Genomic DNA, 26166 nt, shown 5'->3' with positions numbered 1-26166 from the left:
CAACCAAAGGAGACGAGGAAAAGGAATTGCTTATACCTGGCTAATCAAATCTGGCTACCAAATGTAAACAGAAGAAACACTGTGTGGTAAAAGTAAACTTCCGTGGTAATTAACTTGTAATATGCTTACCTATAGCTGTGGTTTCTTGTTTCTCTGCTTGATCCTCCTTTTAGTCCAGATTTGATTTTAATTGAACTTTCTTCTCAATCACGAATCAAAAAATCAACCGGTCAACCACGAAACTTCGAAAACTTAGTCAAACACTCTCAATATCTCAGTTCGCTTTGATTCTTAAATACAATAATAACGAAAACCAATAGTTTAATGACTTTAATGACAAAATTGGGCTTACAAGTTGAAGCGTGCTTTTTACTTAAGTGACGGAGCAAGAGTGAAAGAGATTGGTGTTTCGGTTTACGTTTTAGTAAGTTTTCGTGGTGACGAATCATGACTGGTGTAAATATTGATGTCATTGCAGTGATGTGATAGCTAGGGAAATTTCACTAGAAAAAATCTCTGGAAGTTCTGAAATATTGACCACATATAAGATGCTGTCATAAAGTCTTAGAATTTGTGTGAATTTCCGCTTTACTAATTAAAACATTTGTTTAATGGCTCACTGAAAGTTTTTTAATCTAAAAATTGAACTATAATTACTGATAACGTAAAAACACACATACTTAATTAGGTAAATGTATTTTAAATGAATGTGATCTCACTTTTTTATCGTTTCATATAAAGCCATTTCAAGCAACGTTTAGATTCTGAATGGTGGTATTACACCAGGGCGATACTGAGAGTATCTTTCACTCTAGAAAATTGGTACTTGCCTTTTTCTTTAATGATTTGAACTATTGAACTTTTAATGTTTAAGTGAAGGTACTTGAAATTCTTCGAATAAGCGCTTAGTTGGGTAGTCGCTGGGTTTTTTTAAAATATGATTTTAATTATTATTCTCTAAACGACTCTGTACCAATATTGGGAGAAGGTTGGTTTTATATGCGGAACCCCAACTAATGATTGTAAAGTTGATTGAACTAAAGCGTAGTACATTAGGTACATTAAGGTTTTTTATCGACAAAAATGTCCGATTCTTAAAAATATGTATCTTATTTTTTATACAACTTTATTCTGACCGTGCTCGCAAATATCGCTAACTGACCATAGACAACATACTTTGTCAAATCGTATTAACATTCTTGTATTGGCTTCATCGATTGTCCATGCTAGATCTCCGGATTTATTCAATAAATTCGTTCAATCACTAATAAATAAATAATGAAACCATCAAATGGACAAAAAAGTGTATTTTCAAAAAACTATCTACGTAACAAATTAAAGAAGGTTTTATATTGAAACTTTTTAATATATTAAATTAGTACCTAGTATAATATAATATACAGTGCTACGACAAGTATGTAGGTACATGAATGTTATATAATATTTTGAAAAGAAAAGTTGCATTCCATATCATGTGGGTTTTAATCAGGTTATTAATTATGTTTAAAACTTATAACTTACAAGTGTAACTGACCAAAACAAAACTTATTGAGAAGTTAGAAAATAATGTCAATAGAATAGTGTTGATCGCAAGTGAGAAGGCGAGATCTTCCGTCTATTTCACGGCCACGTCAGCCTTGTTTGCTAAAAGGGCGCTGATGGTTGCTGTAAAACATTTAAGTCATAGGAATAAAAAAATAAAAATGCTGCATGGAGAAAAATGAGTATTGCTACTATTGCTAGTATCTCTTCAAATTATTGGTAATACGGTTAAAAACGGGACTGCAGGCCGTTTCCTGATAAACTTTTAGTAAATTCCTAATAAAACATAGGTTCCTGCACCTGCATTGGTCTTAATAATATATAATGAAGAAATGCGAAAATATTAGGATTTTATGATTACGTAAAAATAAATACAAAGTTTATGGTTGCATGTTCGGTTATCTGTGCTGTGCGTTAATTAGTCCTGCATGAAATCTTTTTAGGTGAATCCGATTCAACGAACTCAGATATACTTTGAATTTAAGTGTCATTTTCAAAATTGGGAACTAATTGTTGTGTGAAGAATTCAGTCGAGTGATAAAATAATAAAGAATCTCTCAAATATTTAGCTGCCATTTGAAAATATTGGAACGGATCTGTGGTATAACAATTTTTTTTAATGAATACTTATTTTGGAGGCTTTCGATCTTCGATCATCAGTGGATGAATGAGTGGATGACTGATAACAATTACCTGTCATCTCCGCAGTCTGATCAATGGCTTGTTTCAGTTGGTTCTGCAGTTCCCTTTCTCTCACCTCCCATTGCAGTCTCTCTTCGAGTAGTCTTTCTCTGACGGCTATTTCTGCTTCAATTTCTTTCTCCAGCCGTTCTACCATGCTCTCGGAACGCTTCTGTCTCCTAAATATTAAATAACAGTAATAGGCTTTTAGATTACTGGTAAAGAAAGAATCACTGCCCAAATTTAAAAGCAGCATCACATCAATAATATAAACTGTTCAATGCGCATAAATATTCACACACACCTATACACTGCACACGTCAACTGGTAATTACTGAATATATAGACCAGAAACAAGACCCAACTTGAAATACGAAAATGGTTTATGGAAAGGTAAGAACTTGCCATGAAGCAAAGACGGAACGCACAAAACATTGAAGCAACACGAACCCACGACAAAGGGGTATTTTCCCAAACTGAGCATACCGTGAAATGTGCTGGATATTTAAATCTTATTTTTCTGATTCTAATCATCGTTTAAAAAGGTGTAATTTAATATTTTCATTGATTTTAAAAACAATCTAAAACTGCTCATTCCTAAACGGTTCAAACTAGCTACAAAGCAATTATGACGTAGAAAACGCTGGTGTCTAGTAAGACGGCTGTCACCGATGTTGGCCGGTTTTACGTCTATAACGCTGAATTTATGAACATAAACGAAAATATTGCTTTGGGAGCAAATCAAAAATGGTAAAGTTTAAATTGTTATTCGTCGTTTATTAAAATTTATTCGTCGAATGAAAAAAATAAACAAAAATACCTACAGTATGGTATTTTTTCGATGGTAAAAAAACAGTGAAAATACCGAATTGCTTTACAAAATAAGGAACCAATGCAGATAAAGTTAAAAAAAACGTGAACGGTGTCAGATAATGTTATAAGGAATGAGATATGTAAGAAATATAGTTGAAGCCAGTGATATATCAAACAAAAATAGAAGCCGTAGGGCTAATGTTTCAAAAATTGATGAGGTGGCAACCACAATCAACTGGTAAAAAGGCTTATTGAAATAATATGTTAAATTCACCCTAAAGTTGGAAATAATACCACGTGTACTTTGGTCGCTTGCGATAGTATGAAGGTGAATGAATGATGAGCTGTACCTACTGCCATGCGCCACGTACGAGGACCATCGGTACAGCTCGTCAGTGCTACGTCGTCGGTCGACCGTCGGTATGCGTGGCATTATTTCTAACCTAATCAATCAGTGCAATCATATAATAGGTCATGGTGGTATTCATTCGTGAAAGTCACACTTACTCCATCATATCGGCCACCATGACCTTGGCACCTTCAACGGTGGAGGTCAGCGATCTCTTCCAAGCTTCCTGCGTGGCACGCTGGGCTTGCGCGTCCCTTTCGCGCCGAGCGTGCTCGCCCAGCTCGGAGGTTAATTCGCGCACGCGTGTCCGCAGTAGCTGATTCTCTTGCAGCTGAGAAAATTTAATAGTTTTAAAGAGGAAAGCGCAAAAGATGAGATGATAGCGCTGTGCCCTAAACGTAAAGTCGTCTTAGGGTTAGTCGTTAGTTATCGCGACGAAATAAATACGATTTAGGACCGTCTTGACGGAATATGCCAGTTTTGTGTTTCCTCTCATCAACCTCTTGAAGAGGGGAAACTCTTGAAGTCCCAGATTCACTCGTTCCTCCAAAAATATCCCCCATATAGCATCTTCCGAGATGCGTTGAGCGAAATCTCAGTAGGTACTTTATGTTGTTGTATTGTATGTATAAGTTTTAAGACTAGGACGAGAAGCAAAACTGGATGGATAAGGTTCCTGGGTAATGTAGTTCTGGGCTGACTTCGGTAAAAAAAACTGCGACTTTAAGGCGTCAAAACGATAACATTTTTAAGCACGAATAATTTGAAACAATAAAATACAACTTTTATTTACATTTTCATGAAAATGGTTAGCAAAATGTTTTCCATAGTATTCTATTTTCTTATTGTAAATATAAAGAAGAGTGTCCCGGTGTGGATTTGTGTTTTTTTTTTAAATCTAAAGTTTTATTTATTAAGACTTATGAAATTTTGCAAACTCGACCTTACAAACAGGAGCAAGGTCACGGTTTACATGAGCCTAAAAAAAAAATGACTCACAGCCTCTTTTCCCACCCCTCAAAGCAGAAATTTTATAATTTTTAATAAAGTTTTGCACGCTTGAATTTCAAAATAGGAGGAAAATTAGTGTTCGTATTTGATTTCTAAAAACTATGTATTTGCTTACGCCCTCAAACTCTAAAATTAGCAGCGACTAGCGAAACTGAATGTACCATAGATAACAGAGACAAGGGAGATGGAACATGAATCATTATCGACATCGTTCGCCCATACTATCGCAAATGGTTCCCACCTTTGTGTCTACCATAGACAAATTCCTATGTCTGTGGTGTCTACATAACACCAAACGCATAACTTTAATTAACTCCGCCGCTTTGATAATCCATACTCCGTGCAATTTGGTTGTAGTTCGACAAGGCCTACCGTCGCCTCCAGTTTAGGGGACATCTCGGCCGCCCTCCTGGCGCCGCTCTCGCCCTCGGTAGCTAGGCGGCGGGAGGCTGCGGCGGCCTTGTGCGCGACCTCCTCGGCCAGATCGGCGTGTCGGGTGACCTGGCGCACGCGCTCCGCCCAACCACTGGAGAAGGATGCGCCAGCTTCAAGAATGGAGGACTCTTTCTGGAATAAACTGTATATTAATAACATCATCAACGTATAATTGTAAAGTTCTGTACAAAATAATAATATTGAAGACGTGTTCAATAATAATGCAACAAATTGTCAATAGATGTCTCCGTTGGTACCGTTGATTTAGCAATGGGGAAGTAATTTCATGTTGCGATTTTACGAGAACAATTTCTTAGACCGAGACATCCTACTGTTATACAGGATTTTCCAATAAGAGGTGTTATTTTGAATAGCCCGCTATTTTGGTAGATGTTACTTTTGAAGCTGTCATTTTTTGACATTTGACAAGTAAAAACTACGCCATTAATAAAAATGGAACAATACACGCTTCAACAACGCATTGAAATCATTCAAATTCACTTGAGTGAATCAAATGCAAATCATCTTGAGTTATGAGGCCCATTTCCACCTCGGTGGCTTCGTCAACAAGCAAAATTGTCGCATCTGTGGCTCGGAAAACCCAAGAATTATTGTTGAAAAGCCTCTCTATCCTCAAAGTGTGACTGTTTGGTGCGGTTTATGGTCCGGCGGAGTCATTGGACCTTACTTTTTCGAAAATGAGGCTGGAGCAACAGTTACGGTGAATGGATTGCGCTATCGAGAGATGATTAATGATTTTTTATGGCCGGAATTAGATGGTATTGATCTTGACAAAGTTTGCTTTCAACAAGACCATTGATCTTTTACGATTGAATATCAAAATAACACCTCTCATTGGAAAACCCTGTATATGGGAATTGATTGGATAATAAATGGGGTTGACTAGTTGAAAAAGTGCCTTTATTTAACAACTGTTAATGGAAAACAAAGATAACCCAACAAACCAACATCCCCCTTTTTTTAAAGTTTCAATGAAATGATAATTTATCATTCAATACAATCTTAACCACTCTCAAGCGAAAAATATGAAACAGAAAATACAGAAAAATATTCGGTCGCATTATTAAAATTAAAAAAATTGTTAAATTTGGCACAAGTAATTCAAAAGAAACGTATCTGTACTTCTCATGTGTTCAGAAAACGTAGGCTGAAGATTATATCAAAAATCAAACGACTGCAATATAATAAAATATCATAAGATTTTTTTAAATAGAATTCCATTAAAAAATTGTAACATACAACAAAGAAACATACAACAAACATTTTCAGTATGACCTTGGTAAAAGACCACCATTCAGAATTGAAAGTTGCTTGATGTGGCTTTAGGAGTGTTTGGTAACCAAAAGCACACACCTCCCCATTACCTTATACCCCATTTAGGGACTCCACAGTCTCCCCTTTCTAGGCTGGGGCAATTGGAACCTTTGTGCGTAATTCACATTAAAAAGAGTATTGTTACATTTGTTATTATAGTAATTGAAGGTTAAATACCCTTCTGCTCTGAAGTTCTGTCAGCAGATGCTGCAGCAGCTCGTGCGTGGCAGCCACGTTTTCTGCCGGGTCCCCTTGCCACGCGGGCAAGGTAACGCTTCCCGCGCCGCCCTCTACTGACTGCTGGAGTTGCTCATCCAGTATCTCCTCGAAACAAGGAGGACTAGTCATGGCTGGGAACTTTGGCCTGATAATATGAGAACGAATTAAATATAATCAAAAGGTATTTTGACGACCCTAAAAACATTCATGGAAGGAAAATGATATGTGCGCATATTGCATTATCGATAGCTTAACGCCAAAACATTGTATCTCACTTTTTGCCGAAAATTATTTATAATAATAGTTAATAGTTTGCTAAGAAGAACCCAAATTTATTACGTAGACCCAGGGCCGGCCCTTTATGGTAGCCATACACGTTAGGGTTTGCATGATGGTTATGCATGTACATTGTACATGCATAACCATCATGAATAACCGAGTTTAATAAAACACATACACGTTAGGGTTTGCATGATGGTTATGCATGTACATTGTACATGCATAACCATCATGAATAACCGAGTTTAATAAAACACATACACGTTAGGGTTTGCATGATGGTTATGCATGTACATTGTACATGCATAACCATCATGAATAACCGAGTTTAATAAAACACATACACGTTAGGGTTTGCATGTACAATTTCCTATAAACTCCCAGTTAAAGGTAGTTACAGCTAAGTGACGGTGTTTTGTAGGACATTTTCCTAATCTGCTGTGCACTGTATCGCCAACAATGGACGACGACGATGTGATAGCTGTACTTGGCTTAATACTTGTAAAGAAAAGGACAAGAAAAAGAGATCGCACTGAGTGGTGTAAACACTGGCTTTTGAAAAGAAAACAGTTCTCTCATATAAATTTGATGAATGAACTGAGATTTACATCCACTACCACAGAATATTGGACACTGAGAACTGAGAATGACTGAGAACTGTGCATGCAAGCATGAGCGGCCGCCACACATACTCGGTTATGCATGCGCGCAAACATAACCGAGCGGCAAAAAAAATCTATTTTGGTATTTCTTAAGTTGCATGTACATGCATCGATAACTGTACAGTTTTTTACATACACACTAGGGTTTGCATGATGGTTATGCATGTACATGCATAACCATCATGCAAACCCTAACGTGTATGGCTACCATTAGCGGCGCAATTGGAGCAGTCCGCTCCGGGCGCCGAATTATCAAAGCGCTGATAATACCTAACTTGAGATTATTTTTCACAAAAACGGCGCTGCACAAAAATACTATTCATCCGAATATTATTGATCACAGTGATCACCTGCCAAGGCGTCTACTGGTAGAGAAAAAAATTGAATCGCGCCATGCGACGTTTAGCACAGGGCCGGCCCCGCTCCCTACTAAAAGAACAATTTAGGCAGGTACCTACGTAATATTATGGTTTAGGTAAGTTTGTTTGTTCACCTAACCCATTTGGGGCATATTGACCGTTATATTAATAATTTATTAAACTGTTATATTAATAATTTATTAAACCGTTATACCAATGATGTATTAAACCGTTATATTAATAATTAATGAAACCGTTATATTAATGATTAATTATTAATGATGCTGTCAAAGAGTCGGAGATTTTTTGTGTATTTCCGTTTCCCAATAAAATCCAAATATTTGAAATATTTCTTAACGTATCCGAAATATAAAAACTGTTTTTGAAATGTGATGAAATACGCTTTCAATAGTATTGGAAATAAACATTAATTATTGAAATATTACAATTTAGAAATCAAACTTTTTTTTAAATAGCTCACCCTATTTTTTTTCGTCTAAACACTGACCCAAAATTACCGATAACGAAAAAATAACGCATTTTTTATTAAACAAACGTATTAGAAACATTACTGCCACCTGTTTTTTTGTCGTTTCACGTAAAATTAATTAATACAAAAAATCAAAAATTTTCATAAATTTTTCTCAAACTGCGGTCGGAACCTTTGGTTTTATACATGTGTACATTTTAATTATTCATTCTGTATTAGTCGATATTTGAATATAAAACTTGGTGTTTTCTCTTTCTAACACCGTTTAGTTCATATTTCTAACTATGACGAAAAAGGAGATTTCTCTAAGACCACGTGAACTGTTCCGAAAGCGAACAAATTGATTCTACGGGTTGTGTGGTCCTAAAACCGAAGAAATTAGCCCAAGTTAAAAAATGAGTAGGTAGGTACCTAAAAAAACTTTGCCATCTATCTGTTTCAAATTAAAGCTACATCTGCATTCCGAGTAACGCCGGACACAAATTTCATATTTTCACCAACTTGTGTCAAAAGAGAATTTTTAAACGTGTTGTGATAGAAATACAGACATCTCAAGTATTGATTAATTACTTCAACAAATGAAATACGAAAACACGAGTAAATTATTTCGAATCTTTTTTCGTATTATTTTAAAGTGTGTAGCACCAACAAACATTTCTAAATAAAAGCCAAATTAATGTGAAATAAATCATTAATATTGATAACAATTATTTTCTTATTGGAATCCCGTTGGATTCATATTAGTGTAACTAATAATAATAAAAATCCTTGTTTTTAATCAAATAAAACTTATTTTAAATAACAGAAATATTATGCACAATATAATTGTTGAAATCTTTGTTATTTTAATCAAAGTTAAAAATGTAATTTAATGTGTGTTTTAATATAAATAGCACTTGTTTTCAACATAATTTCTACAAGAAATAACTAATTATGTGTTGGGAAATGGTAAAAGATGCATAAAATTTGAAGGTTAGGAAATATGCTTTAATTATTAAAATAACCCAAACTAAACCCTAAAAACCTATTTAGTGCATGTTTACTTAAACCCCCCACTTAAATAGTTATCTCAATTATATATTTAAGCCAAAATCAAGTGTTGTTTTTTTAAGGCGATGCTCTACGTAGTAATGCAAAATCATGTGTTTTTGGTTTGAAAATTTGGTCGCCTAGAAATTTTTCAGATGCTTTAATTAAATACTGCAAGTGGAATACATCTTGGCCTTTGAAATGATGGAGCATTTTTTAGATAAATCTTTTTATAAGCACAGAAAAAAATAATGTATAAGGCCTATGAAAATACTATCAAAATCTCCTTCTTACGAACCCATTTTCGGTTATGATTTTATTGTATAATGTGGCAAATTAAGTTATTAATAAAATGATTGAAAAACATTTAAATATTTGTGCCTGAACATCCTCAAAATAAAATAAAAGGTACTTTTTGGCCATGTTTTTTTTCTTGCATAAATCCAAAAAGGTGGATGGTGTTAAGCCGGAATTTAAGTCTTATCACATCAAGGTGTGTTATTGATAGCGGATCGATTTAAAATATAACACGACGTAGTGCATCGTCTTAAAGAGCCTTTGCGTGCAGCGGAATTCGACAAGTTCGACATCGATGGTTGTGCACCCTATTATATTAATATCATGGGAAAATAATTCATAACCAATTACCTTTTTCAACTACCTATCTACAATTCACAATAATATAAAAGTATAAATAATGCGACAGCAGAAATACCTTTTTCGGAGTCTACGAAAGAAAATGCTTAAAACTGATTTTCAGTTTTTAAAGATACATAGATTAAATTAACTTGGATGGTAAAAGCAATATCACTACCTCGACTTTCAATTAGATTTTTTTTAAATACTTCACAACAATGGAAACCAAATTCCTTACCCTACGTCAGTCATGAAATATATTGTCATAGATATTGAATATTGACGAAAATTTAAATTCAAATTTGGAATTACTTTTGCTGCGGCCTCGTAGGTAGTTGCCTTATAACAAAATTATTCACGTCTATGAAGATAAGATTTCACTGGAAGGTGCTTACCTACTAGTAAAAAAATTTCGGTATATAATATTTTAATATTTTTTTCTAAAACGAAACGACTTTTTATTGACTTTATAAGAAAATGAGATCCACTGTTATCGTGTTAAAGAATTCACGCTGTAAGAATAACCTTAATGATAACGTTCATAATTTGATATCTGTCAAGTCTTATTTGCGCAGAAAGGAGAATTCGTTCTGAATACTAATGCCTTAGGGATTTGCAATTCCCCTGGGCGTTTGCATAAAAGGAGCGTTTTCTTTCAGAGGAAGTCAGAGAAGCATAGCTTTCCGACGGTAACTGGTCTGAGAAGTTATTTCAGAAGAAGTTTAAACATTCAAAATAATTATAATTTAAAATATTTCTTGCTTTTAAAATGCAATTAAAAATAATACTATTTTCCTGAGTGTTGTCACTAGCAGAAAAAAAACTATTTTTTTGAAAGTAGAGATTTACACAGGTGAATAAACCTACAATGAATATGGGTGTCCATGGCATATTCTCAGTGTTGCTGGTAATTGCATTATTATACACCATGGGAGTAAGGGCGAGGGAGGCGCAACAGCCATCTGGAAATGGAGGGGGTGGGGTTGGCAACAGCATTGGAGCAAGGGGAGCAGGACTAGTCCTGGCCCCTAGGGTCAGGTACCGCGCCAGACTGTCCCCTGGACCCCCGGAGAGATTTGTGATTGAAGACGATGACATCATTGAACTCAGCAAGAAACAGATGGATGACTATGGCCACCTTCGATTTGGGAAAAGAGAAGACCAGTTTGACGACTATGGACATCTCAGATTCGGCCGGGGAGATGTTGAATAATGCCGGACTGTGACCTACTGAGGATTTTGACCGACCGCTGACTTCTGATGGAAAATAAAATGTTAACCTGATTAATATTTAAGTGAACGCACTTTTATTCAAATTAAAACTAGGCATTTGAGAAAAAATCTTACTTAGATATAGTGATTATTTAAAACAATATAACATTTTCTTCTCAGAATATTTTGGTTCCTTTATAATTATGTAAAGTTCGAACTGATTTAATTTTTTTATAGGTGCATAATTAAATTATGTTCTCTAGTTACATGTAAATATTGTGGGTAACACAGGAAGAAAAATTCCTCTTCACCAATTTTTACATAATTTTTTTTTGCCATTTTTTATTGCTGCATTTCATTTCCTAACATTTTTTTTTAATATTTGCTTCCAAAACATACCACAGGTGGCTGGAATTACATTTATACAGAAATGTATATCATAAGTGACCGAGTTATATTGGGATCACTGTGTGTTTTGGCAGCGAATAATGTCATCAGTAAATAATTTTTTGTATTGTAGTTGTAATTATTTGTATTATTAATACCTAATTATTTTTATTGTACGAAAATTGTGCTCACATAATAAAATATTATTTACTGTAATATATTGCTGTTTTTTTTTTTTTAATTAGGTTGGCATTAGAAAAGATCAACGGCAAATTTTTTTTATGGACCTCTTTATATTCTTTCATTGCGAGATTAAAAGTCAACAGTCCTAGAAAACTTTATTGGAAATTTTAAAATATCACATCTATGATTTTTGATGTAGTACAACTGAATATAGTTTGAATGTTTATTATCACTGAAAATAAATAAAATTTTGACGCCCCTTGTCAAAACCGATGTTTTAGGACTGTTAGATATTATCAGCGCCTTGACAATTCAGCGCCCGGAGCGCACTGCTCCAATTGCGCCCGCACAGGGCTGGCCTTACTTAAAAGTAATAAAGTTGTTTTTTTTTTTCAGTTTTCACAACCAGACATTTTCATCACATATCACGTTTGTGGAGCGAAAAAGGTTACACCAGAAAACCATCAGTTATCTGAATAAATACACCATTTAGTTTAATATTTGTTAAATAATATATTGTAGAATTTATTGCAAATCAATAAATACACTAAATGTATAATATGGTAAGTAGAATACAACTTAAACATTTATGTTGTTAAGCACTAATATGTTATCATTAATGTTGTGTGGGTTACGCCTACGCTTAGTTCAGGCTTAGTTGGATTAGGCCTAAGTTTGTGAGTTTAATTTAAGGACACTTTTTCTTTAGGCAAACCAAAATAGTACAAGTTTAAAGTACATACAAAGATAATATTATATATTAATATACTCAACATTAATTTCCTTACTTTCTACATTCTTTTCAAAACATTAGATGTTCCACTGCTAATGAACATCTAAACCCTAAATACACTAAACCTCTACAATAATAATTGGCAATAAAGGTGTTAATTTACAAAAATTTCAAAGTAGCGTGTAGGTAGGTACCGATACATTTCAGACATTAATTGAAACAAATTAATAATATTTATATTTTATATAAAATAATGTTCAGTTTTTGGTAAAATATGTTAAAAGTATATTTTATATTACTCTGAGAAAGCTTTTCACTAACATAAATATTTGTACAAAAGAAGTAACTTCCAGTAGAAATAAATGCACATTAGTAATTTTAATGGAATAAACTATGAATATTTCTGGTTTAAAAAAATATAATCAAAAACCACAATCAGTAAAAGAAATCTTATTTTATTCATTAAAATACTGAAATTCACTGGTAATGTTAAATATTTTCGCTTTCAATTCTTTAATCAGATGCAATACATTTTAATTGAACCAATTTACACTTACTTAAGTTTTCTAATCTAGGCACAAGGTTAGTTTACATTGAATTACACTTTTAATTAACATTTAACATTAAATAAATTGACTGTACGATGAAGTAATACAATCAACACCTTGCATATCTACCATAAGGAGACGACTAGGGTTTAGAAATAGAAACATTTTATTTCAATACTATTGTTAACATCATTTTCTCAAGACTAGTTATTTCGTACATACAATAAACAAAAAATATAAAATATTGTTAAAAGACACAAAAACTAATATAAATCACAACACTTCGAGAAAAATAAATTGCAGTCACAAATTGAAAATGTTTCGATGATCCAGGTAACACTAAATAGAAATACATGATATTTTTTCTCTTGATGGCAATATTTTGACACTTGACAGATTTGACACTTTTGTAAATCTATGAAAAGTTGTGGCAAAAGGTTTGTGTATACCGAAGACCAGCATTTTTCTGTAAATTAATAACTTAATTGTGAAAAATAAGCTTTCTTCTGTTAAGAATTTTTAATGGGTGTTCATTCTTAATTGAAATCTTGAGCCGTCTTACTGAAAAAGCGGTAAAGAATGTATCATTTCATGCCAAAATATTTGTCATATTGTTTTGATCAAGACACTACGTACAATCTTTATATGTTTAACTGAAATTAGTTTAGAAATATTGTGATTTATACTGGTTTTTAGATTTTCAGTTTACAATAAAAACTCAATATTCAGTTACCTATCATAATAATGTGCTTTCGTGTTTGAATCTATTGAATTTCCACTAGAGTTATTTAGTTTTCGGTGTGAATCTAATAGCTTTATATATATTAATTTTATTCATAAAGTGAATTTAAGAACTATCAGCTACCAAAAAAGTATTTGAAAATATTGAGTTTTTATAGCAAACTTTTCAAGGAGAAAAATAATAATATATTTAAAATGAAAGGATATAATTTTTAATTAAACATTTCAACATTCATAATAATCTATTGTAAAACTCATAAATTAAATTAAACATAATTGAAGTAGTAAAGGTAATGTTTGTGTATAATATAACTGCACCATTGTCCAAAGCACTAGCACTGGTAAAGACAAGTTTTTCATTAGATATAAGATTTAGCGCACCAAGCTCAAGAAGAACCAACTTTACAACTAGAAAAATGACATTTTTAGTATCAAAATGGATAGAATTAAGTGCACAAAAGAGCTATTCGAGTGTTGCATGCAGATAATTTCCTCACACTATGAAGTAAGATATTTTAAAGAAGAATTGTTTCGGTAGATCTTCATTTGGTTCACGTATTTGAGGTTATGTTGCCTTTTCACAAACTTACAAAGTCAAAACATTGGAAAATTTAAATTTTATTAGTGTTCAATGCTTCTCGAACAGGAAAACGATGACTGAAAGGGAAATCTTTTTCAAATGATGGTTTATTTTTCGCCTTTACTTGTTCATGTTTGAATTTATCAGTTTCTCCCGGGTTTTGAAATGATTCCAATATGGAACTGCAGTTCACAGCAATGAAGAATGTAACCATTTTATTTTTGATAGTTTTATCGAAAATCTTAGTTACCCCACTACATCCGAATTTCAACGCTATTTTTCCAAAAATATTTTTTCACAGGACGGGTTTTTTCGGATAATTTTAACAATTCTTCAAAATTCAAAGTTAATGTTCAAGTTCTGTGAAACATTTTTTCAAGTTCTGTTATTATTTCAGTTTTGAAGCAAATAGCCTATAATCATATAATAACAGAACTTGAATAGGACTTTCACGGAACCCAAAAGTGAATGTTGAAATTTGATGAATTTTTCAAATTCTCCGAAACAACCCGTCATTAATGCACAATTTGACAAATATAGAACAAACAATATGGCATTGTTTATTTGTTGACAGTATGGATATGGTATGGACATTTAAAAGCTGCACAGATCATAATTGAGACAACATTGACAGCTGCAAAAAATTGCTTTGCCACAGAAATTTCATAAGCTATAAAAATAACACGACATAAGACTTTAAAAGTTGTGGTAGGAATTCTAACCTCAAATCGCATTGTCATTATTGATTTGTGTCATTATAGTATTTATTTGAACTTGATGGTTGGAATCTTCCTGGCGCCCCGTGGCGGGCGTGCCAGCAGCATCAGCTAGGGCGGCCTCTTGTGTCAGATGATGTGGTTGGCGGAGGACTGGCCCAGCATGACCTTGGAGACGAAGTTCACGATGGCCGGCGCCGGCTGCTGGGGTTCGAGCTCAGCGAAGATGTGGCACTCGTTGTCTGTGGTGCTGCCCGCCTTCCGGGCGACGAAGCCGAAGATTCTACTGTTGGGACAAGACAAGAATTGATTAGTTTCAAGGATAGGATTATACGATTTCGGTACTTTCACGGATCTGGAACCAATTAGAATTTTTTTTCGTTAAGTTATAAAAATTCATCAACCTAACCTAACTTAACTCATCCCTAAGTAAACTAATCTCACCTAACCTAGCTTTATTTATTTATTTTGAATGTGATAGGTACAAGTGCTGATCTTGAATCTATAATACCAGGTGGTTTCATCCATGTTATAGTTAAAGTAGTGGTTAAAATATGATGTGATAGGTACTTACTTAGAGCTAGGAATTCCATTAGCATCAGTTGTATGACTCCACCTCTTATCTCCGGGATCCAATCCACAGTACGACACCGATGTCTTGGGGTAATGTCTTCTGAAGAACAATCGTCTCGCTGAATCAGTTAGCGTGATGCCTTGAACCGTTACTTTGAAATGCACCATCGCAGGTTTCAACTCTGGCCTTTGAGGAAATAGCTTCGATACGGTTCGGGCAATAGCCTCAGGGCCTGTGAGAGCTTCGCAACCAAGTCCTCCGATGTAGAGGACGGAGCAAGCTGCTCCCGCTGCAAGGAGTTCTCTCGCAGCGCCTTCCGGTATCGGGGGAGCAGGATCTGATCCTGGCAGCTTTAGCTTAGCCGGTAGTGCTAGAGGTGTGACAGAATGCTGGTAGACTAAAGCGGAGAGAGATGAGAAGACAGGTTCATCTGCGCAGCCCTTGAGCCGGACTCCCTTAGAGGTGGGCTCGATGAGGAAGTGGCGCACCAGGTCCCCAGGTTGCGCGGGGCCGCCGGGCGGGGCGTACACTTTTAGGGCCAGGCCAAAAGCGTTAGGGAAAGAGTTGGAGTCGCGGATGATGAATGCGCCAACTTCTTGGTTTTGCAGCAATGCAATTGCTGAAACAAAACATAAGTTTGAGTAAAGTAAAACTGCTTTCCACATTGTCTCATAGATATTCTGTGATATTCATAGACCAGAAGTCGGTAGACCTTCAAGTGATAAGAGCCAAGTTATCAAAGAAACAGGATAACAAACGTGAGAGCCATTTCTTCCTGAGAAGTCTCCGACTTCATCTGTCAAATTTCATGTCTTCTATTCTCTTGACGGTCTTTTCTAGAAATATTACAGTTTCCAAGCGATTCCCAGTTTTGACTAGCGTAAGCAACTGAGTTAATTGTATGAACATTTTAGACATGATATGTGTCGTTACCTTCATCCCTGGAGATGTGCGGTTTGTACCAGAACTTGGAGGTGTCGCGCACGAACTTGACGTGATCTGCCGACACGTCCAAAAGCTCAGGGGATACCGGGGTGGTGGGGGAGGGAGAGGACTGCATTAGCGGAGAGGGGGGACTCCTGCCCACTAGTGTTGAAAAGTCCTTCCTATAAACACAAAACAAACGGCATGTCTCAATTTATTTCCTTTAAGTATTGAAGTGATTTTTGTTGCTTTGATCATTATGATTAGTGTTTTTCATTACATTGCCAGCAACCGAGCATTTATTCAGTTAAATATGATGAAGATGCATAATAAGCATATACGCTGCCCTCCTCACTAGACGATGTCTGTTCAGAAACGGGTGGCAATATTCATCAGTAATTTCAAAAACCTTGTTAACCTGCCGTATATTTTTCCGCGTGTCCAGGGGTATGGTGCGCTTACATCAGGGGGAGAGGTTATTCTACATGATAGTGCAAGTAAAAATGATAAATAACTTTTCGAAATTCAAAGGTTTTAAGGTAGTTTTAGGCAAGAAGGTTTATATGGGAAAATAAATATTCTTCTATGGAAAAATATTTTTGTATGGGAAAATAAACATTGGAATTTCGAAAAGAGTTACATATTTATCTTTTTTACTTTTACCATCATGTAGATCACCTCCCGAAATTAGCGGACTTTACCCCCGGACACCCTGTATAGTAAATAATTAGAATTATGTAAAAATATAATTAAAGTTACATAAATGTTTAAAAAATAAACAAAAATACAAGTACAAATTTACTTAAGTAAATATCATTTCTAATACCTAAAATAATCTATTATTTTTTCAGTGTTTTATCATAAAACCGATTTATTTTTACCAATAATAAATTTAAAAAGAAATATTTCTATATTTTAATATAAAGCAAATACTTTGTGATGTGTAGTGAAACCTGGTCACCCAGATTAATATTGTTTTTTACACAAAAAAGAAATAGTTTTGTTTGTGACTCAAACCAAGTTAAAATTAAATAATTATAAGCAATAATTAGTCGAAAGAAATATGAATACAAATTGAAAATATCTCCCGAGTAAAAATAAATGCCGCCAACGGGAATTGAACCCATGCCTTCTAATGTCCGGTCAGGTGCTCTGAAACCACTGAGCTATGTCGGGTTATTTCCAACCCGCCAAATGATTCAATATGTACTAGTACCTCAATCAACAATTACTGCTTATTATATTTTATCCACCTGTAAACAACCAACTGTATTTTTGTAGGAATTTCTTTGTTAGTGCTAAATTTCTCACTAGATGGCGTTGATACATATAATATCTTCATTTATTGGTGAAATATTTTGACTTGTCAAATATTTATTTTTTAATGATAAACTATTATAATTATTTGTTATCATTTATGCTATGCATAAAAACTTGTCTTATAAACATTAATTTATCATTAAAAAATAAAAAATTAAAATTAGATATTATTTTTTTTAATGCATGATAGGCCAAGTAGATTAAGTTGCACTCAATTTGAACTTCTAGTGAAGAGTGGGTTTATCTACCTACGACTCATGTCTTTAGTTTCAAAATTGATAAATTGGCAGCCTTTTTTATATATATGAATGTAAATAGTGCTGACCGCTGAGTTAAAGGACTGCGCGGCGGGAGGCGCGAGTGTCCCAGGGGCGGGGGCGTGGCGGAAGGGGGGTAGGGTGTGCGCGGGGTGGTGGGAAAGGCAGGGGTCGCCCCTCGGCTGTCGTCCCCGTCACCCGTGCCCTCCCAACCGGACACCGACTCGCTGCGCCAGGATGACAGCGACTCTTCTCTGGTCTAAAAACACAAAGAAACAAAAATTATAAATTATAAATGGGTTACTACAGACTTTCTAACCTAAAAAAACTTTATTTATTTATGGACTTACTGCTGAACTCTCTGTTAACCTTACTTTCTTTTCCGCGTACATTTATGCGAAAGAAGTAGGGTTGTGTTATTATTTATTGAGCTAGTTCAGTTTCATATTATTATTTATTTATTTATACATACCCCTAAAAAGGCTTTTACGTAACAGCGGTATAACTCTAGTCGATTTGTGTTTCATGTCTATCGACTCAAGATGATTGGCTGATCTGATTAATGAAGATATATAAATTTTAAACGATTTTCTTTTCAGTAAAGTATGAACAGCAGGACAATAAAAATCATTACTCAGGAACAATGGGTTTTCCAGTGCTGGTGACTCAGACCGAAGAACAGGTGGACTGAATGTGCAGAAGAAGATTGGAGCAGAATAGGAAAATCTGAGGAATGGAGACAATCTAGAAACCGGAGTCAGTGAAGAATACTTGTGGAGGAGGTCAAATTCCACCCTATGAACTAGCTCCGTGATAATAATAAAATAGCATAATATAAGCTTTTCAGTAAAGTAGTTAGGTTCTTTATAAAGGAAATGACACCATTCCTTTAATTAATATCATTCCTTGAAATATTAATATAGAAACATATGAACTGCTTACAACTAGATTTTGCTGTTTATAATATATTTTTAGGTTCTATTTAAATTTGGCACATTATGGCAAGCGATCGTTCAAGACGTTTTGCAAACTTGCCATTTATGCCAAAAATCGTTTGAATGTTTAAGAAGATATATAATCTCTCGGAAAGTTTAATTTATTTGTGGAGTTTGTGTTGCAAAATTTTAGGGGCAGTTCAGCCACAGATTCATCACTGGTCAACTGGACAGACTCTAATCTTCAAAGTGCCTATTTATGTATAAATATTTATCTCCGAATGCTATCTTTAGATTTAATTCAGACCTACACAGAGATAAATAAATCTGACATTGAACTAAGTGACAAGGTTGGAATTAATTGGAATATTCACTTGTCAGTGCTCCCACCTTGAACATTATACTATGGTATTTGCATAGTCAATTTTCTTAGCCACATGATGTTTGCAATGCTTCAAAACTAGAATGTTATTAAAATTGATTTTATAGAACAATTTTAGCAATAGCTTACTTAATCTTGTTCATTGCTTACTAAATCAGCTTTCCAGCATTATTTCAGATCTTATTCGTGATACGCAATATACCCCTAAATGATATCATTAAGAAACTTTTAAACCTTCGATCAATAATATAAAACTTACCATAGTTCCATTTTGTGAGAACAAGGCAATGTCTCGTGGGGAGTCCAGCATATCGTGCCCAGGGGAGATGCTTCTTTCTCTCAACACTCTCCTCTCCACGCTCATGAACTTGCGAGATGATGTCCTGGAAACAAACAGAGAAATTATTAGACAGTTATACACAAATCAGGATCCTTTATTACCCCCTATGCAAAGAGTGTAAACTGTGTGCTTTCACAAATCTAATGAAGATGAAAGTAAGAAGAAAGGATATTTAAAGCAAGGGGAGAGAAAGTAAAAGAAAAATAGGTTTAAAGATCTTACCTGCTAGGTAAGAGTGGTTCTGTGGGGCTGGTCCGATTGCGGCTATTGATGGTCTGTATATGCAGGGGAACACTGAAGTCATCGTCGTCGTCAGCGAAGGCTGTTGTGTCACTTGTATATCCATCAAATCTGTAAGATACAAGGCACACTGTGAGAATAATGCTTGCTTATTTAAATAAGAGATTACACAACAAAATGGGACATGGTAGGAGGGAGGGAACAATGCATGTTACAGGTCTTAACCAAAATGGACATAGCATAATGAGAATCAACAATATAAGAATAAAATAATAAGAAAATTTAACAATAGCAGTCTGATAGAACTATGGAAATCCCAATTTCAAACATACAGGGATATTGAACAAATTTTTAATCAACCATTGGCAGATTGGCCAAATCGAGAGTCATACTACCGACATATAAATTATTAACGCGAGAGTTACATTTTGGGAGGATTGAAAAGATTAAAGTCTCACTAATAGAGAACACCCATTCATAATTTATAGATATCTAGATCTCTTCAAGACCCACATTAACAAATCCCTTCCCACAGCCCTGTCCTTAACCCTCAAAGCAAAATTGGCTAATCAGGTGGCGATATAATTCCCCTGACTTTATACAGTATCAAAAAAGAAGCTTTGTGAGACATAAAACAGAGGAACAAATCATCTCAACCAAAAGAGAGCCAATGAAATTAATTAGTGTGATTTTTCTTCTTCTTTTTTGCCTCTTTCCTGAGGATAGTGACCCACACTCCAATTCCCTGGCGAACAAGGATCCTTTACTCCTTGCAGTTTAACGGTGAATGGACAGTTGCGGACTCCTGTGATATTTGATCACTTCAACACATTGCTGATTTTCCTCAGCTTCTTCTGCCTTTCATTTTGCCAGTAACCATGAGTTTCTCCAGTTCGAGTTCTCAGATAGGAAAATATCTTGGCCACGCTGAAGACTTTTGTCTAGTTGGTAGCCCATTGTGGATGCCTAACTATTCCGACGCGTGTATAAATAAATACGATACCTGTGGCTGGCAGAAGTCCTGGTGGGCAGCGGCCGCTCCATAAGGCGGTTGGCTCGCATCCTCACGTCCTTGTGTGCCCGCAGACGCATCTGCTGGCGCTGTAGCCAGGTGAGACCATCTCCGTCTCCGTTGGTGAGGGCGGGAAGGGGCTCGGGACGGCTGCGGGGTGTGGTACCGTACTCACGACTGATTGGGAGGTCCACACTGGAATAAGGGAGAATTGGTGAATGAGTAAAAATGTAATGTTTTTTTTACGATACAAATAACATTAAATAATACATATGAACAGAAAATTAGACTATTGGAAAGAATAAACAAGTTGATGAAGAAGACGGAAGCGCAATACAACTAAATAATCCCAAAAGTCAAACGTCTTATTGATGAAGTGTGATCGCTGTTTGTAGGTAAATGAAATAGTTGAATTTACATTTTCTTAAATACAGCGAAATGTATGTGTACACGGTGTCCGGAAACTCGTAGTAAATATGTAACAATGGTTAATCTACGTAACAGAACGTAAAATAACCCTTTTTTCAATCTTATTTTATTTAAAAAAAAAACATTTTATTTCGGCAACTGATTGGTAAGAAAGCTTATAGAGCCGGGTCCACGCTTCGACATGACTTCTAACTAGGGAAACCTAACCCAAAAATTCCCACTTCGATTTACATTCAATTTTAAATTCTGTAAAATCGACTCCAAATTTATGTAATTTAGATTCACCAGTTTATCGCTTGTACTACGAGGTACTTATTTTTATATATCAACTGCCATCCAGTGATGAAACGAGGATTTATTTGAGGGGGAGGGGGAAATTTTTTTAGCCTTCTAGCATGTTTTTAAATATACTTAGGTATATTTTGACACTTCCCAAATGTGCCACCAGGAGCGCCTGCCCCCTTTGGCTCCCGGTAGATTAAACACTAAAAATCCTACTGAAAGGTATCAAAAAGATCTGCTTGCCACCGAAAACATGCAAATATCATGATTTTTTGACACCTAACGCAATAAATTCAACACAATTTATGATAATTTTGCGAGAGGGGGAGGAGTGAGGTCGTAGGGCTCAGGTAGTTACTTTGAAATAAGGATTTGGCATTTGAAAGAGTGGTCGACAGCAGCTGGACTACCATACATAGTCTGCAATATTGGTAATATTATATTATAGTGTCGCCGAGGCCGAGGTCGATAAAGGTACGGTCTCCCACACACAGTAACGGCTCAGCTTTGTCTGTGTGGCCCTTTACTTGCAACAATCAATGACACCGAGTCAGTGCAAAAAGAAACGGTGAAAACAACGTCAACATTATATAGACTTTTACACTCATAACATAAATAAGTATAAGACGTAAAACATTTGGGAAATAAGTGTTTAATTAGATGATGGCAAACTGGCATATCTAACAAATTTATCTGCTTACTAATAATAACTATTAATTAGCAAATCTAACCAACGATAAAGAAGAACTTGCCAAATTTTCAGGAATTTTAATCGACCAAAAGATTAATGATAAGTGTTTTTTTAGCGTTAAACGATAATTCCATTCAAATCGGCAATAAAAACTACATTAGAACGGAAGAAAAATAATGATATTAAAGTTATTCATGGAAATCCTTCACTAGCTAACTTTCGACTCGTTCTCAATCACACCTTCAAAAATAATATTTACGACTGCTCTCATACCTCGAGGTGCTATGGCCTGTGACCGTTTTGCTGAATCCTAAAAGACAACTTTCAAATTGCCGATCATGTATGTAAAAGTACACTACGTTAGAAAATGGATAAAAGGTCTGATTATGAAACAAGTTACGACCCTGTTAAGGTAGCGTTGTGTCCAAACAACTTTACGGACTAAAGCCTAGATAAGCCGATCTATTGTCATGCGAATAAGGCACGTTGTTTTCGTAATGCTACTTACTTATCTACTTACAAATTAAAATAATTACTTAATTTGATTTGTGTTCTATACAACCAACGATTTAGACAAAACCTACCAGTTTGTTCCCTAGGCATTACGCTGTTCGACCGATCATTATCGTGATGCAATTGGTCGATTTTAGATTGATACATTTATATCTACATACTTACACTCTAGGTAACTTGTTCCAAATCTATTTATAAACCCACCATTTCGATACTGTTTTCCATCCCAAATACGTATCTGTTTTCCCTCCATAATTATTATGTCAAAACCAACGACATTAATAATATTATTCTTTTATTTATTGGGTAGGTACCTAAACTTAAAAATTAATGCAGTGATTTAAAATTTCTTAATATCGTTAGGTTAGGTTACCCAACATTAAAAAGATTTTTTTAATGTTGGTATAATTTTACCCACCGAGGATAAATATGCAATTCAAGCCAGTCAGATCCCAGCAAAAACGCGTTGTTTATAATACAATACATTGTTGGACAAAGGCCAATGGTTTTAGTTTTAAGCTCTAAACAAAGATATTTTGTTCAGGGTCCCGTTATTTGAAAACTACTTCACTCCAATGTTTTTTAAGTTCGCCTTTCTATGTAAATTTGTTTACATAGAAAACGTACCTACCTATGGTGCAAAGCTGGTGATTTATTTATTGTATTCGTTACAATAACGTTTGCATTTTCATGTCGGGATATTATTATTATGAAGATATATGTCATGTCGAGATGATAAATAAATAATGTTTATTAGATACGCTTTTATGTAAAGTAAGTCAAGGTTCACAATAGTAAATTATGGAAAACGTTTTTCCAGTAAACACCTCATTTATGTCACCAATTGGCCTCAGTGTAGGTACAAAACAGGTTCGGACCATCATCGATCTTGAATAATTCTAAAATAGCAGACACGTGGGAATTTTAAAGGTGGAATACATTAGAGTTATATAAGCAGAAGTATGTAATGTCATGTTAACGACAAGCATATTATTGCCATTGCTGCTTCACTCCCACTGATTGGTATTGCTGACCCGAGTTAATCCGGACTCCGGACTAGACTTATCGAGACTCCTGGTGATTGAACATTATTTACGACAATAATAACACTGTGATTAGGTAGGTGCAGAGCCGGGGTGAGGGTAGAGAAAAACGGCGCTCTGCACCTGTAGCGATAATATACTAAAGGAGCATACAAAGATTTATGAACTTGGTTCGATTTTAGATATTACGTATCTCAGTTCTGTTTATAAAAATATAACCCGTTCGTTTTAAACGACTGTCTGAAATTTTGAAACTAAATTCCATCGTCTATATTCTGACTGTTTTAGGATCGGTTACAGAATTGCAAGTACATAATAAATAGGCACCTAGTTGCAATAATTTATTCGTGTTCAAAATTAATTTAGCGTCTTCAACAGTGTCTATATTAGTCCTTTTGTTTTTAGGCATTTTTTTATTATTTAAAAATAAATAAATAATTTAGATGTTTTTATTTACAATTGTATTTTATACAAGTTCGTAATAATATAATTAATAATTAATAATATAATTATATTCTGAATATAATTCAGTTAGATTGAAAGAAATCTCAATTTTTCTTAATCATTTATTTATACGGTATGTATGTGTAATAAGTAAGTTTTATTTCTAAAACTCAACATTAAATTTTACTGTAAATCTATAAAATCAACCAAAATATTTCAGAGATTCTCTCTCACTTTTAATTATTATTTAGGCATAACATACATTATTAAAATATAGAAAATTTTTAAAAAAACATCCCGGATACGCCGTTCACCATTAAAGAGTGTAGCATGACGTTTGATTTTTGCACTAGAACACGCATTCCTAAAGTGTGAAAATTGAGAGACACTATTACATTGGTTTTACCCAAGTTTCCTTTGTAAGCTATAACCTGGTTATTTTAGGAGATATCTAAAACTAATTTTAATATCGTTAAACTCGAATGTAATAAACGCAAAATAAAAACATACCCTTAATAATTAAGTATGCTGCTCTCAAAGGCTGAAATAAGGTATAGAAAATAACCGTTAAAGTTACGAAGATCTTTATTTAAAAATCCTACCAAAAACAAGGATTAGCCAAAACAAACCGGAAGCGTTTGAACAAAAATGTCTATATTACGTGTAGGTGTTTGCTGGTTGGTCTGTTGAGGAACGCAGACATGGGCCATTAGCTGAACGCTTTTAGGTCAGAGACTCGATCTCCTCATATATGGAGGGACAAGCCACAGGTATTCGAGGACCGTTACCATCTCGCGTCTCTGCGATGCTGTGATGGTCATTGAAGTCACGACAAGATTGCATTGGTCGTGCTCGGATTGAATTAAAAGCAAAAGGGAATGAGGAGAGAAAAGTGGAGTGAGAGTTGGGATAAGAGCTTACTTAAAACAGAGATGATTAAATTAAAGAAATGTCAAGCAAATACAGCGTACCCAAGAAAACAGCTGTTACAAAATCAGTAGGCTAATCATTATAAAGAACTTAGTATAAGACCTACAATTCTGTAGGCAAAGCGTTAAAACGGGAACTTCAGTTATTGATTTCAGCCATCCCCAAACGAGCGTGCGTGCAAATACTGCAAATGGTTAATATATCGTGTTTAAATTTACGTTTTTTTAGAAGAAGAATATGACATTTTTTAGATATTTTGCTTAGAACCTTGTTATTTTAGCAAATTTTGAAGGTAACCGTTGTTTTTTTATCGTAATCATATGATAATAAGCAAAAAGATCGCACGCAAAAGATCGTACGTAAAAAGATCGTAATTATCATTTGAACGTAAATGATCAAATGATAATTTACGATATTATCATTTGATCGTAAACTGTACATTATTTCACAAAATAAATTATAACACGTAAATTATATGAAATATTTTTACTATAACATAACACAGATCTTACCATCATTTTGCTTACAATCACTTTGCTTATGAGCATTTGAGAGTTACGATCATTTGATTATGATAATTTTTCTAACGTAACCAATTTTCAAAGTTCTCATGTAAAATGTACTAATTCGTACATCCAACGTTGTTCGTTGGGACAGTTGATTTGATGCGAAGAAATGTGATTAAAATGCGATTCCAAGTGTTGAAAACTGAATATTAATGAAAACGTTACCTTACCAGCCAAGAATGTCGATAATCAGATTCACATGCTTAAAAAAAGCAGTTTATATTCGATTCAGAGCAAAGGCGTCGAAAACAAATGATTATTTCGAGGTTATGACAATAAACACAACAAAAGCGGCCCAGCTGCCGATCGAACCAGTTAAAATAATAATAAAGATTGCTATCATT

General features: G+C 34.7%; 3 protein-coding genes across 10 annotated transcripts in view; 1 reads left to right on the top strand and 2 right to left on the bottom strand.

The window, feature by feature from the left end:
• Window positions 1-1615: 1615 nt before the first annotated feature.
• Window positions 1616-10068, bottom strand: LOC149424103 (uncharacterized). The gene is made up of 6 exons (XM_089631034.1): window positions 9920-10068; window positions 6344-6530; window positions 4769-4963; window positions 3544-3716; window positions 2236-2402; window positions 1616-1665 (listed from the first exon to the last, which is right to left on the bottom strand). Exons 2-6 carry the CDS (start codon window positions 6512-6514, stop codon window positions 1616-1618), a joined length of 756 nt encoding a protein of 251 aa, XP_089487160.1. The 5' UTR covers window positions 6515-6530; window positions 9920-10068.
• Window positions 10069-10708: 640 nt separating this feature from the next.
• On the top strand, window positions 10709-11053 carry Dsk (Drosulfakinin). Its single transcript, XM_089631165.1, has one exon. The coding sequence runs from the start codon at window positions 10709-10711 to the stop codon at window positions 11051-11053; it is 345 nt and encodes a 114-aa protein (XP_089487291.1).
• A 1057-nt stretch (window positions 11054-12110) lies between these two features.
• Window positions 12111-26166, bottom strand: part of by (focal adhesion protein tensin) — a 554755-nt gene continuing 540699 nt past the window's right edge. For all 8 annotated transcript variants that reach the window (XM_089651274.1, XM_089651276.1, XM_089651275.1 and 5 more), the window contains 7 exons: window positions 20916-21119; window positions 19895-20023; window positions 19592-19715; window positions 18084-18274; window positions 16448-16620; window positions 15515-16133; window positions 12111-15226 (listed from right to left, as the gene is read on the bottom strand). In XM_089651274.1, coding sequence (XP_089507400.1) covers window positions 15070-15226; window positions 15515-16133; window positions 16448-16620; window positions 18084-18274; window positions 19592-19715; window positions 19895-20023; window positions 20916-21119 — 1597 coding nt within the window. In that variant the 3' untranslated portion in view covers window positions 12111-15069. The remainder of the gene's footprint in view (window positions 15227-15514; window positions 16134-16447; window positions 16621-18083; window positions 18275-19591; window positions 19716-19894; window positions 20024-20915; window positions 21120-26166) is intronic.

This window comes from Hesperophylax consimilis, chromosome 4 (assembly GCF_061612785.1).
Source record: "Hesperophylax consimilis isolate HC1 chromosome 4, BYU_Hcon_1.0, whole genome shotgun sequence".
Taxonomy (NCBI): Eukaryota; Metazoa; Arthropoda; class Insecta; order Trichoptera; family Limnephilidae; genus Hesperophylax; species Hesperophylax consimilis.
Note: the sequence above shows the minus strand (reverse complement) of the source record. Positions and strands in the feature narration are given on the sequence as shown.